This window comes from Solanum dulcamara, chromosome 7 (genome assembly GCF_947179165.1).
Source record: "Solanum dulcamara chromosome 7, daSolDulc1.2, whole genome shotgun sequence".
Taxonomy (NCBI): Eukaryota; Viridiplantae; Streptophyta; class Magnoliopsida; order Solanales; family Solanaceae; genus Solanum; species Solanum dulcamara.
Window position 1 is genome coordinate 2,405,966 of NC_077243.1, and position 13,984 is coordinate 2,419,949.

Sequence of the window (13,984 nt, forward strand, 5' to 3'; positions counted from 1 at the left end):
TTATAAAAAAATGATATTTTTTTTGGCCAGACTAAAAAAAGTATGTCGTATAAATTGATTAAAAAAAAAACTTAGGAGCTCCTAATATTTAGTTCAAATGGTTGCTTTATATACAATGACATGATATGAGCAGTGCAACAATTTATTTTAATAATTAGCATTTGTTTTAAGGTTTGATTAATACGCATCATTTTAATAAAGGAGAAACGCTCTACCAATTTTTCTTTTAATTTGTCGGACTCAAATTGTTGAGACAGGAGTGAAGCATTATTTGGTCACAAATTACGTAACACAAGATAAGTTCAGGTTCAAATTAATGATTAATCATCGGACCATTGGAATTTTCTTGTAATTATTAATGAGCATCAATATTTGGTGGACCTTAAGTTATTCTCCAATTGACAAGACTGAAAAGAAAAAAGAAAAAAACAAGAAGAAAAGTAGTAAGTTGAGTGCTACAAAATTGCACTGCATAGAGATAGGACATGTTAAGGATAAGAGCAAAGTTGAATGCTACGTACTGTTACAATATTAAGGTGGGCATGCATCCATTAACTTCGATTATATTGTGTTATTAATTTAAATTATTGTATGATATCATTAAATTTATTATTATGTATCTATTAGTTTAGTATGATCATGTTATTATTATTTTTTCTTTTTTATTTTGTATTTGTTTATTATATAATAATAATAATTTTATTTTATATTAATGAGAAAAGTATGGAAAACATCTCTAAATTTAGCGCAAATTATTAGTTTTCTCTCCAAATTATTGACAGTCTTAAAAACAGCCCTCTACTTGACTAACTAAACTTAGATACACCCTCCATCTGCCGACATAATAGTTCTACCTCATGACCTTATTATTATTATTATATATTTATTCTTCAAATTATTCATGTGTAACATTATATAATGATTAAAACAATACAATTTATTTAAATATTATTTTATTTAAATAATCTATATATTATATTAAAAGCATGACTCATGAACTCTACCTTTTTGAAAAAAATCAGAAAAGAATTGATTGTGACAATTGATGATTCACCAAAACCTGCAACAAATTTTTAATGTTTTACTGGTGAGTAGTGTCATTCATTTTTTATATTCGATTTGAATTAGTCGTATTATCATTGAAATATTAACATGAAACTTACTACAAATAATTTAATTTTTTTAGTAACTATACTTAAATTTTCTGTCAACAATTAATTTTATATATCTAATTCAAAAAAAGTAACACACAAAGAAGAGAAGACATCCGTTCGGAATAGCATTGATGCTTGAAGAAAGTAGGCAACATTCAATATCAATTTATTATTTCCACTTAAAACTAACCTATGGTAGGAAGCAAATTGCACAATAAGCCAACAATTTTTAGAAAATAAATTTTATTCCTAATATTAGACTCCTAAAATAACAATAAGTAGGTAAATATATGTAAGTGTATCATATATTTTTTTTTCCTGTTTTTCATTCATTTATTACAACTTTGTATTGTTAGAATAGATATACTAAAAATATCATAAAAATAGTTTAATAGTTTGCCGAGAAAAGCTACAGATCAGTAGCAATGTAAAAATTTATATGAAAATAAATTTTATTCCTAATATTAGACTACTAAAAATAACAATAAGTGGGTACATGTAACTATTCATATATTATTTTATTTTTTTCAATTAACATGTTCATTTTTAAGTACATTTTTTATTTTAAAATTTTATGCTATCTTCTTTAAAAAAAATTACTTATATTAATTTTTTTAAATATATATTTATTATTAATTAATGCGATACATACGTACAGAATATATACACTTAACTAGTATAACATGATATGATGAGACGATAAGTAGTAATCTTCTGAACAAGCTGAAACGATAGAATTAATCTCTCGTCTCTTCTGCTAAAGTATATGGGCACATGGAAGGCACATGACAAATCTGTTAGATTTTGCCTTTTTATTTTTATTTTATGATCTAAATTAATAATAAAATATATATTTTTACTTTTTAGCAAGTGTTTGGCTATAAATTTTTAAATATTTTGCAAATTATTTTTGGTGAAGTTTCATCATGCGTTTGGCTTTGGATTTTGAGAAAAATATTTGGCTTTTAAAAAAAATATGATTTATATCCATAAGTTATAAAAATTATTAAAATTACGCTTAAGTTTGTATTATCATTTTATAATAAAACTGTTCTATTAAAATAACCTTATAACATAATTGATGACAATCAACAACAAAAGCACTGATTCAGGATAAATTTTTACAACACATTAAAAACAAGTTGTTCTTTTTAATGGAATTGATCGTAGATAGATATTAATTGAATTAATAGATGATGGATGTTTTTATAAAATATAAAAGATTGATGCAATTTTTAAATTTTTAAAAATTCCAAATTCTAGTTTTTTATAGAACTTTCAAACTTAGGATGTTTGCTAAATATATTTGCCAAGTAATAACAATTTATATGGTCAAACACTAATTTTCAAAATTTTAAAAAGTTTTTTCCAAATATAATTTTTTTTAGAACATTTATTTTTTTAACAAGTCTAAAATCTACTTTAATTTACAAAATCTTTAGCGTTTTGAGGACAAGTTACCTTACAAATTTGATTACTTATAAATTACTTAAGTGATAATATATCCTCCCCGACCAGCATAGCTGGCTAGCACTTTCCCCTTTCATCATTTATGCAAAACAGTGTAAAAATACTCCCAAGTAACCCCTCCTTTCATTTCAAATTGTTTCGGCTGTTTTTATTTTGATTAGATACAAAATTTAAAATATAAAAAAAATTAAAAATATATCAAAGATGTTAAAAATTATATTTTTTTTTTTTATAAAACGAACTAAAAATAAAAAATAAAAAAACAGTGGGAAGTATTATTTAAGCCCAAACAAATTGAAGTGATCTTTTTTCCAAAGGCCACGGAAAAAATGAAGTGAATTAAAAAAGAGTATTTTACTTAAATATTATAGTGAAAAAGTTTAATTATAATTTATTTTATTTTATTTGGTAATTAATCGAATTTCCTCTTTTTTTCTTTCAGATTTCTAATACATACGAATGATGTTGATACATCGTGATTTGATACATAAGTATTTTTCATGATATATCGCTAGTTGATACAAACTAAATATTGTAATATTAATAAAACTTATGAATTAGCTTATAACACCTAATATATCATGAACACAATAAAAATAGCAAAAACAGATACATTTTGTGTTTGGTTTGTATCAACTAGCGATGTATCATGAAAAAGACTTATGTATCAAATCGTGATGTATCAACATCATTCCTATGTATCAGAAGAAGGATTTTAAATTTTTTACAAATGATAGAAAATAATTGAAAATATATGAATATAAGATGTATAATTTGGTAGTTAGCATAACCTAGTTCGACTATCCAAGTCAACTTAGCAGGTCAAGCCGAGAAAAAGCAGTAACAATATTTTTTTAATGATTTGGTTTCAACCGACCACGGCTTAACCTGCCGGCTACGAGCCAACACAATACCAGCCTACCAGGTTAAACTGTAAAGCCAACATGTTAAATATCGAGTTAAAGAGTAAATAATTACTCCTCCGTTCATTTTTACTTATTATTGTTTGATTTGTTATATTTATTAAAAAAATAATTATTGATATAAATATTTTACTGCACTTTTTCTATTAATTGATGTTTTGTATTAGGTCTTAGAAATAATTTGGAGAATAATATTTAATGCTAGGAGTAAAATATGGAAAAACAATTGTCTTTTTTATTGATATGTCAGAAGTGACAAATAAAAATGAAAATTAAAAATAAGTGACAAATAAAAATAAACGGGGAGTAGTATTTCCTGTTCTCTTTCATCAACATCTTAATTAGTTCACATTACGAAATTAGTGTTTCCTGTTCTCTTACACCAATCGTTTTTTTATAGGTCCACTTTACCTTTGAATAAAAACTCTAGTTTACAGCAAAGTGTGTGTGTTAGTGGCCAGGGGCGGATCTAGCATGTAATTAGGGGGTTCGGCGAAAAATTATACTATTTATATATGATTAAAATATTTTTTTATGTATAAATAGTAGATGTCGAACCCCCTTCGGCTAGTTCGTGTGTCTACTTTTTCAGATTTTGAACCCCCTTATTAAAAATCCTAGGTCCGCCACTGTTAGTGGCTAGGGCAGCAAAATCATGAACATCGACTGGTTTACACCATTAAGTCATCTTTGTTTATTATAGCACGATGTTTATCTTATTTTAAATACTATAAATTTTAAGAAGACCCATCAATATATCTTAGAATTGATTTACAAGTATAAAAAATTCTTTATACTGATTATGTATATAGCTTAAACTCCTTTGAATATAATTATTCGTGCGTGGAGACGGCTTTGGACTTTAAGAACACACGCACGCTTTAGGTAATTTAGTGGATTTTGCTCAATAATTAGGATGGACACAAGCGTGCAGTAAAGAGAGAGACCTCAGTAAAAGTTATTTAAAAAAAAAAGAAAAAAGTGTGTTACAAGAACCAATGAATAGTAATTAGTAAGAAGAACAACGAAATGACACAGCTCTTTTGAACAAACAAAAGGAAAAAGAAGTAAAAGAGAGAATCATCATATGCTTTTTCCTTATTGTTGACAGTCAGGGCCAGCTCATACAGGCTTAGAAAAAATGTCATCAAATTTAAAAGGCCTCATTTTCTTTAGCAATAATAAGTTATACACATTATTAATAATAAAAAATTATTAAAATTCAAAACTTCGTTTAATTTTGATTTTAGACCATAAATATGCTTGAGTCGCAGATGTTGGCAGTAGACAATTTTTTGTGTGTAAGCAAAAAATCAAAGAAAACCCCTTGAGCAGCGACAATTAAAGAAGGCCTGTGCCATCCTTTTCCTTTTATGGCTGATTGTTCTTACGTTTTGTGTCAGCTTTCACCAATTTTTATAATTTATGTCTTCTTCAATCGAGTTTATTTTCCTTTGTTTTATTTCATCTGTTTTCCCCTTCAAAAAGAAAACGACAGAATTCAGAAATTGACAAATCTGAGATAATAAAAATCATTATTTGTGGGCCGTTTTGATCTTTCGCTTTCTCTCTATCTGATACCAGCAACACCAAGCTACAATGATATAGAGCCTGTTTGGATGAGTTTAAAAAAAATAATTTTTATGTATGAAGTGCTGAAAATTATTTTTATAAATAAGCAGTTGAGTGTTTGGATAAAAGTGTTTATGTTGAAAATAAGTGTTTGAATTCTAGGATTAAAAGAATAAAAATGGTAGTTTGGGAATTTAGTTAAAATATAAGAGATATAAAAGTAATTTCTATGGTCAAACAAAATGACTTTAAGCACTTGAAAATAAAAAGGTTAAAAATTTTAACTTTTCATTTTTGACTGACTTTAAGAACTTTATGGCTTAAAGTTAGCATTAGGCAAACACGTTCAAAAGCTAAAAAGGAGTTTTAAATTGATTTTGACCAACTTAAAGTCCATTCAAACGGGCTCATATTAGTATTACCAATAATGAAATTAGTTATGCTAAGGGTTGCATATTGTCTCGCTTATCTTTTCATACTATATTAATCGTAGTAATATTAGGTCTATATTTCTTATTTTTAATTTTTATTATTAGTATTTACTGTTTCTTGTATTTTAATTATCATATAATTTTATTGTAGTTATTATTCTTTTTTATTGTCATGCATTCTTTAGTATTTTGTCATTATTTTTTTCATTTTTATTAAAAAAAAAATTCCAAACTATTTTGAAATGATTTTTCTTAAATGTGGCCTATAGAAAACAACCTCCTAAAATAAACATAGGATTATGTACACTATATCTTCCTCAATCTCACTATTAAAATTACATTAATGTTTTGAAATTGAAGATAGGTTAAGAACTAACAATAAAAAAATTAAATAATATAAATTTAATACATATTGTTTCTCTTCGCAAACGACTCCTTTCACTAAAAATGTTCGAGATATATTAGCCATTTTCAAAAAGTAATAATAAACAATTACTTGCTTGAGTTTTAAAATAATAATTATACCATATAAAATGAGACATGTGGCATAGGAAAAACAAAGGAGGGAGCAGCTTTATGGGTGATTCTTGGCAGTATTATTATTAAAAGACAAATAATTATGTATTTGCAGAGTAGTGATATTTCATGAAAAGATTGCGTATTGTATTGTCATAAAATAAGATAATACTACTTGTGAACGGACTTTGTCTACCACAGAGTTGGTTATAAGTGGACTAAAGTTGAAATCATCATCATTACTTTTTACCTAATTACTTTGTTTTAAACAATTCCACTAAAAAGTAGTACAGTAATATATATATATATATATTTTGGAAGAAACCATAAGAAAATTAGGGATTATTAGCCTCTATTTTTCATTTTTTGGATATACATTAGGCAAAATTCATTCTACGCAATAGCTGGTATTAGACATAAGATATTGAACATATTAAACAAGTCTAATGTGATAAGTCAATGGTGAACATGAACGGAGCCATCTTAAGCAAAAGAATGGTTCAATGCACACCATTCGTATGCGGTGTGCATCAGACGATTCGATTCAATTTTATGTATTATTAATTTGATTTATTGGTTTTTTATTTTTAAATACGTTAAATTAATAATAAATCAATAAGATATTTTTTTATCAATTTTCGATTTATCGGTTTTTTTATCGTTAACGGTTCGGTTTTCAATTATTCAATAAGAAAATGCTCATAAAATAAATATATGAGTTCACACTTCTCTAATAGTTTCCGGTAAGCCTGTAAATGTTTTGATATACTGAAATAAAAAAGATAATGAGAAATTGCATCAATAAGAGCATATGTAGTACAAAAGCTATAATTAAATGTTACAACCAAAACATAATATGAATTTTCCGATGTTAACCAAATTATATACGTTTACAAACTTGCAAAAACTACAATTACAAAGTAAAACTAAAACTAAAACCAAACAGTCAAACAAGACAATCTTAGTTCTCTCTTTAATTTTTAGGTTTTGTGTAAAGACTAAAGCGGCCTAGTGTGAAGTAGAAGTATTGTGAAGACTGTAGTATACTATTATGTTAAATTATTACTAATATTTAATATTTATGAAGAGTAAAGTAGTACAATATTACTGGCTTAATGTGTTATCGGTTTACCCAATACTAAAAATTAATAATGAATCGACAATTCGATAATTTTTTTTATAAAACCATTAAGAACCCATTAATCCAATAACCCAATAATATTTTTTTGTCGATTCAATTTATTGATCGATTCAATTTTTACACACTCCTATTATTCATCATAATAATTATGTGAGGTAAAAAAATTAAATATTTGCTATTGTGATTTGTGTGAGTCTTATTTTGCACACCCTTAAAACAAATGACAAGAAATTTACACACCATTTGGTGACCCAGAGCTTATAGTACACACTACACAGTTCAAATACTATTTCAAAAAAAAAAAGTAGTTCTAGATAAGCATCTGAAATAGTAGTTCCAATACTACTTATAGTACAACACACTAAGTTCATTTATTCCAAAAAGAAAGTCTACAAAAGCACCAATAGAAGTCTCTTTTCTGTTCCAACAAAATTAAACTACCTTCCCTTCTCTTAACTTAAAAAAAGTTGCTGTCTTTTTCATCTCTACCATAGTTTCTTGAGTTCTTGTTGGGAAATTCATCTTGTCTGTTTACTAATTTTCGCTCAACTTCCATGTCTGTACCATTAGAACATGATTATATAGGTTTATCAGAAGCTTCTTTAATGGAAAGAAGTTCTGATAAGATCTCTTCTTCTTCTTCTTCCTCTGTTCTCAACTTGGAGGAGACTGAGCTGAGACTTGGGTTGCCAGGTTCTGAATCTCTTGAGGTTTCTCTTTTTGGCAAAGATTTGGAAGATAAAAATTTGTGTCTTAACCCTTTAAGCAATTTTACATCAAGAACAAAAAGGGGGTTTTCTTATGCCATTGATGCATCTGGAAAATGGGATTTGTCGATTAATTGCAGATCTGAAGCTAATGGGGAAAAAGGAAACTTGTTGTTTTCCTCCAAAAGAGGGAATGGAGGTTCAAAGCCTGTTGAAGAAAAAAAGTCCATTCCTCACACTTCAAAGTTAGTAACTTTTCTTTATTTCTTCGATTCTTGAATTTTTGTTAGTTTGGGTACAAATTTTTTCTGCAATTATGGTTAAAGTTTGGTTCTTTTTGTGTTGTGGAATTAGGGCACAAGTGGTAGGATGGCCACCAATTAGATCATTCAGGAAAAATACACTGGCTACTAAGAAAAATGATGGTGAAGGGAAAACAGGTTCAAGTTGCCTTTTTGTTAAGGTTAGCATGGATGGTGCTCCATATCTGAGAAAAGTTGATATCAAAACTTACAGTAACTATGCAGAGTTCTCATCAGCACTTGAAAAGATGTTCAGCTGCTTTAGTATTGGTACAATTTCTCCCTTTACAGTTTACAGCATGCAAACAATATATAGTATTTGTTTAAGATTTTCAGAAACAGGCTTGAATTTTGAGTCTAAAGATAGAATTTACCATTATTAAGGTTACACTTGGTATGTTGTTGTTTGATTTAATTTTGGTAAGACCAAGAATAATGCGATCAAGTTGGCTCCAACAGCACAATTATAAAAAAAAAAAAACAAGAATAATTGATCGTATATTGAGAAAAAGAATATAACCCTTTGAATCCTATGTTTGAACCATAGTTTTTTCTTGTATCTTTTTCATCCAAGAGGTTTTTTTACCAGGCACCACGCAGCAAGACATTTTTCTGATAGGCACTTTTGAGAATTGCTATTGTTTGTGGGTGTTTATTTTGGTTTGAGTCTTGAGTTTGTGTATGTGCGACTATTGTTCAGGTCAGTGCGCCAGTGATAGACTTCCAGGGCGAGAGGAACTCAGTGAAAGTCACTTGATGGATCTTCTCAATGGTTCTGAGTATGTGCTGACTTATGAAGACAAGGATGGTGACTGGATGCTCGTCGGTGATGTTCCTTGGGAGTAAGTTACTATGCTCCAACATTTTATGTTAAAACATCTAAGTCTGAATACTACATATATATTTAGTTGCATATAACTCATTGTTCTATTCCGATGTTACAATAGGATGTTCATAGACTCATGCAAGAGATTGCGGATCATGAAAAGCTCAGAGGCAATTGGGCTAGGTATGTCCTATCACTGTGATCATGTCTATGTTACGTTGTAGTTATTTTTCTCTACGGTCTAGTTGATAAGTTATCACTGTATGCTTTAAAGTAGGTTTAGAGTGACATTATTTCTCTTGCTTTGCAGCTCCAAGGACCATGAACAAGTGCAAGAACCAAGATTAGTGACTGAAAGACTAATCGACCAAGGGTTTCTACATCGACAACCATCTTTTTTCTGCCCTATTTGTATCTGGAATTAGACTAGACGTGTAGCATTCCCTGAAAGGGAGAGAGCTGGTTCAAGAGATATAACCAGTGATAAATTGTATTGTGGCTAGTGTCTTTTGAGTGGCAATTTTTGCTTGCGCATGCAACCTGCAATTTTATTTGCAGACAAAAGTTCATTTTTTAGCATGTAACCAACTATTATTCTGATGAAAATAATAACATCGAAGTTCTAACCAACCAATTAATAGTGTAATTAATCAGAGTTAGATTCAAGAATTCATAGCAAGCAGGATAGAATGGAATGTGACTCCAAACTCTCCATGTTTTCTGAGTGCCCAGTCAAAGAAAAAGTGGACAGGGCTTAGGCTTGAAATAACGTGACTATAGCTTGAACCTTGGGTTAGTTTTTCTGGATGCCTCGCCTATGATCTGCCATTTCCTATTCAATCCCCTAAGGAAGCCCATTACTGTGCCCAGTTTGTCGACCTACAGAAGCAAGAAGGTTATGTGCCAGGAGTTTCTCTTTCATGGCCTGAAGCAGAAAAGCTCAATCTGAACTTGTTTGAGATTTTAGCACCCATTGATTATCTATCACGAATACTGAACTATTTAGAGAAGCTTCTGGACTGCTCAACCTCAGTTCAGTTGAGTAGATGTACAATTGGGGGATAAAAGGCTAGGAAAACATCGGGAGTGGGTGTCAGATGACATAGTTCCCTTCTTAATCATTCTAACATATTTGTCATAAAGGCTAAGATAAATAGCGAGCACAAGGAGAGTTATTTCTAACATTAAGCTATTTTCTAGCACATAATTTACGAGCACATTATACAGATGGGATAAATTTCACTCATCAGACTTCCGCTACTCTGCACAAACATCAGAGTGACCAGGGCATAAATGGACATCTGAAAGATTGTAGGAGTAAAATCTATTGGCAGCACAGAGACAGCCTCTCAAGAGTTACACCAGAAGGAACTAAAAGAACAGTAAACACAGAGATCGCTAATACAAAACTACAACTTATATGCAGTGGCAACCAAAATCTCATTCTTGTGACACCTGAAGATAGACCATTTGAGTGTAACCATTGAATACAGACGCCTCCAGACCAGATAAGCCAAGCCTCCGAAACAAGCCATACCTGCCATCTTCAACAATAGGACTTGATGCGCGGGCCGGATCGTATCTCGTCTGATGAGTTAATGAAGGACCAGCCACAGGTGGAAGCTCCCAGTAAACATCTAACACTGACTCTACAAACCTGCTATTTTTAAAATGTTCTGCATAAGAAATGGCCTTATTGCTATGGTTAAAATCATCTCGCATCTGCCCTCGCACACCCCACCAAGCTTCACCAGGACCGCAAAGTTCCTCGATATCAACAGCCTTCTCCCAGAATTTCTTCCTTCTTGATCTGATCCTTCCTTCATCACTGTCCTTAAAGCAGCTATGGCCTCCACCTGGAATGAAATTGGAAAACGTGTCATGTAGTAAGAACTAAGTAGTGCACTGACTACAAAAGTTGACAAATAATTTCACAAATTGAAAAGACATTCGCATAGCGAACTGGCATGGTCTAAGTATAGCATAACTGCTATTTGATCTATTAACACTCTATACTAGAGTGTATTTGTATCTGTTTTCTTCACATCAAGATCTCTTCCTATTATTTTCTACATATTTCTCATTTGTTTACCTTGGTTTTCCAATCTCATAATCAATCAACTGATTCTTTACAAATGCACAAAATAAAGGTGGCCTAAACAGAGAACAATGTTTTTTACTTGGTCAGACAGGTAAAACAAACTAAAGAATCAATGATAAAGCATGGATGCTGTTTCCGAAGACCCTCGGCTCAAGTGAAGCAAAACAAAGGAATAACTAAAAGGAAAAAACAGCAGTGGAGAAAACATGGCAACTAATAGGAAAGCAGTGCAGAGCATACATGATAGGAACAATAACATAAACACAATAGTGCAATCAACTAACATAAACAGATGGTAACAGATAACAAAAGCAAGAAGCTACATGAATAAGGGGATTACTTAAAGCACATGATCTCTATTTATTTGTTACTCCACATACAGTCATAAAAAACTCACCACGATTTTCCAAATAAAAACCGAATCAACTGAGAAAAGGGAAAAACCAGAGAGATACAATAATGACCAAAATGGAAAAGGATAATGCCTGCTTTGTCTTGACAGAGGAAAAACAATTGTTTAAAGTCGAGATAAAAATATACCTCTAATATAAAATTGATCACACATCTGCCTGAAGGAATAGTGGTCTCCAGTACCAGTATCATAATTGTCCTCGAACACAAGATGCCTAAACCCAGCTTTTAGTGCTTGCTTCAGTCTGTCAATCAAAGTTCAAATTCCAAACAGAGAACAATGAGACATATTTGTAAAACAAGTGGGAATTGGCAAAGCCATAGCATCATTGAATACTGCTACGGATATGATGACATTACACAGAACAAGTGACTGAATGAGCCATAGAAGTTATACCTTTTTAATTCATTTTGATGATCATCAAAAAAGACAAGAACCTGGCTACGATCCTTGATTCCATGCTTCTTCATAACTTTCCCCCAATCAACATTTCCAAAATCAACAAAGTCTTTTCCAGCGAAGTATGTGCAATTCTCATCAACATAAGCAGGCCCTTTCTTAAGATACTTCTCAGGATGACGGGGTGTAAGTGAGATGATTCGTGTATCTGGCATTGCTTGTCTCAAGACCCAAGTTGAGTGTCCCTTAAATGCACCACTCTCAATCATCAACTCTGGTTTTAACCACCGAGTGATAAACCAGAGCCCGAAGCTGTGATCAAAACCCATACCATACATGTTATTCTTGATAGGCCGTGTCTCATATATGGGCACAAACTCCTCCAGACCTCTGATTAAATCCTTTGTGGTCCATTCAACAGTTCTCTCATGTTTCGTTCTGCCTTTTGACAAGAGTTAAACTTAATTAAAGGTGCATTGGACCATGTGAATTTCATAGCTCATCAGTTGAGTTTCACAGATAAATAACACAGGAAGAATCTTCGACATTCCAGAAAAGGTGAATAACATGCATACACACATGTCTAAACAGTTGTTTCATTTGTTGACCAGAGATCAAAAGTGCCGCTTAAGACTCTAATGATGATAAACCATTTTACTTCTGCTATGACTATATATCAGAATGAAGCTACTAGAAAGCCAACTATTCCAGTTTATGACACAGTCTGGAGATTATAATCATCATATATGAAAAAAAAAATACTAAAGTGAAGTAGGCTATAATTGATCTAGCTTATGTCACACCCGTTGTCTATCAATGAAATAAGGAAAAAAAGTCTAGGTCTTGAAACCAGATGTATGATTTCTGGACACCGGAATAGCATTGTCAACTTAATGTCTTGAAACTATATGTGCAGATCTTGGACACGTGTATACGATTTTCCATTATAGCAATGAACTTTCACTATCAACTAGGCAACTATCAATTAGATAAAAACAACACTGTGTACCACTTGAATTACTCTAAGACACCTAATTCCTTCATTAACATAGATAAAGCAACAATCTATACCACTTGAATAGCTCTAACACGCCTATTCCTCCATTAACATCACATGCAATATCACTCCTATTCTGTTTGAATCAAGCCATTGGATCCTACTATGAAAGGGACCCCAAAATAATACAAAATGTTGATCCAGTTACTTGCACCTTGACAAATCCTACAGATGTACAACTGGTAAACCGTAGGTTTAGATTTCATAAATCAATAAAATCTAAAAGAAAATAAATGTATCACCGGTCCTCCCAATGAAATCGAGCCAAATACGATGTGTTCAATTGAATCCATTTAGAGAAAATACACTCTGACGCAATTCTCAACAAGAAAAAATTAAACCAGATCTGAATAGACACTAAGATCGAAACGCAATGAACTTACACCAAGGAACGCCGAGAGATCCGAAGTCCGTTTCAAGGCCTTCGAAGCCAAAGAATCGCAAACGAGAAAGGTGATCGGAAGAGGAAGCGGAGATACATACTAAGTCGCGAGTGTGATAAACGAAAGAAGTGACCAACACAATCACAAGCCCTATGAGAAGGCATGGCCAGAGGTGTCCAGTTCGAATCACGTAATTTGTGACCCTCGTGGCCACGGAGATGTGCTTCCGAGTTTTGGATTCGTCGCCTGCCTCATCACCGTCGTCACTGACCGGCGTCGCCCTGCGAGAAGAGAGCACTCTTTCCAGCATCGTCCACGTTGTGCTCTACTCACTCTCACTTCTCTGCTCTGTAAAGAATCCTTTTTTATTTTGCTCGACACGGAACTTGGGATTACTACTACAAGGCACTGAATTGCTTAAGTTTTAAAATTATACTTCAACCACTCAACTTTATATGTGAATGCACAATGCCCCAAAGAAATTAAATGAGACTTTTGAACCTTATTGTCATCACCCGCCATTTCATCATTCTTGAAAGAAAAGATTCTAGAGTTGTCGAGAGGTTAATGGAAGACTCTAAAACATTCAA

The 13,984-nt window shown here is 31.5% G+C and overlaps 2 protein-coding genes across 2 annotated transcripts; one reads left to right on the top strand and one right to left on the bottom strand.

Moving 5' to 3' along the window:
- Nucleotides 1-7,542: 7,542 nt before the first annotated feature.
- Nucleotides 7,543-9,688, top strand: LOC129896201 (auxin-responsive protein IAA27-like). Its single transcript, XM_055972056.1, has 5 exons — nucleotides 7,543-8,159; nucleotides 8,269-8,486; nucleotides 8,917-9,058; nucleotides 9,164-9,225; nucleotides 9,353-9,688. The coding sequence occupies exons 1-5, from the start codon at nucleotides 7,762-7,764 to the stop codon at nucleotides 9,388-9,390; spliced, it is 858 nt and encodes a 285-aa protein (XP_055828031.1). The 5' UTR covers nucleotides 7,543-7,761; the 3' UTR covers nucleotides 9,391-9,688.
- A 582-nt stretch (nucleotides 9,689-10,270) lies between these two features.
- LOC129895816 (uncharacterized) lies at nucleotides 10,271-13,779 on the bottom strand. Its single transcript, XM_055971589.1, has 4 exons — nucleotides 13,395-13,779; nucleotides 11,952-12,396; nucleotides 11,684-11,799; nucleotides 10,271-10,898 (listed from the first exon to the last, which is right to left on the bottom strand). The coding sequence occupies exons 1-4, from the start codon at nucleotides 13,702-13,704 to the stop codon at nucleotides 10,483-10,485; spliced, it is 1,287 nt and encodes a 428-aa protein (XP_055827564.1). The 5' UTR covers nucleotides 13,705-13,779; the 3' UTR covers nucleotides 10,271-10,482.
- Between the last annotated feature and the right edge of the window lie 205 nt (nucleotides 13,780-13,984).

Bases quoted from the DNA above. Each gene is read 5' to 3' on its own strand.
- LOC129896201 (XM_055972056.1), top strand. From the start codon at position 7,762: ATGTCTGTACCATTAGAACATGATTATATAGGTTTATCAGAAGCTTCT. The intron at 8,160-8,268 runs GTTAGTAACTTT...TTGTGGAATTAG, and splicing joins TCCATTCCTCACACTTCAAA to GGCACAAGTGGTAGGATGGC. The intron at 9,226-9,352 runs GTATGTCCTATC...CTTGCTTTGCAG, and splicing joins CTCAGAGGCAATTGGGCTAG to CTCCAAGGACCATGAACAAG.
- LOC129895816 (XM_055971589.1), bottom strand. From the start codon at position 13,704: ATGCTGGAAAGAGTGCTCTCTTCTCGCAGGGCGACGCCGGTCAGTGAC. The intron at 12,397-13,394 runs GTAAGTTCATTG...TCTTGTCAAAAG, and splicing joins ATCTCTCGGCGTTCCTTGGT to GCAGAACGAAACATGAGAGA. The intron at 11,800-11,951 runs GTATAACTTCTA...TTTGATTGACAG, and splicing joins CATCAAAATGAATTAAAAAG to ACTGAAGCAAGCACTAAAAG.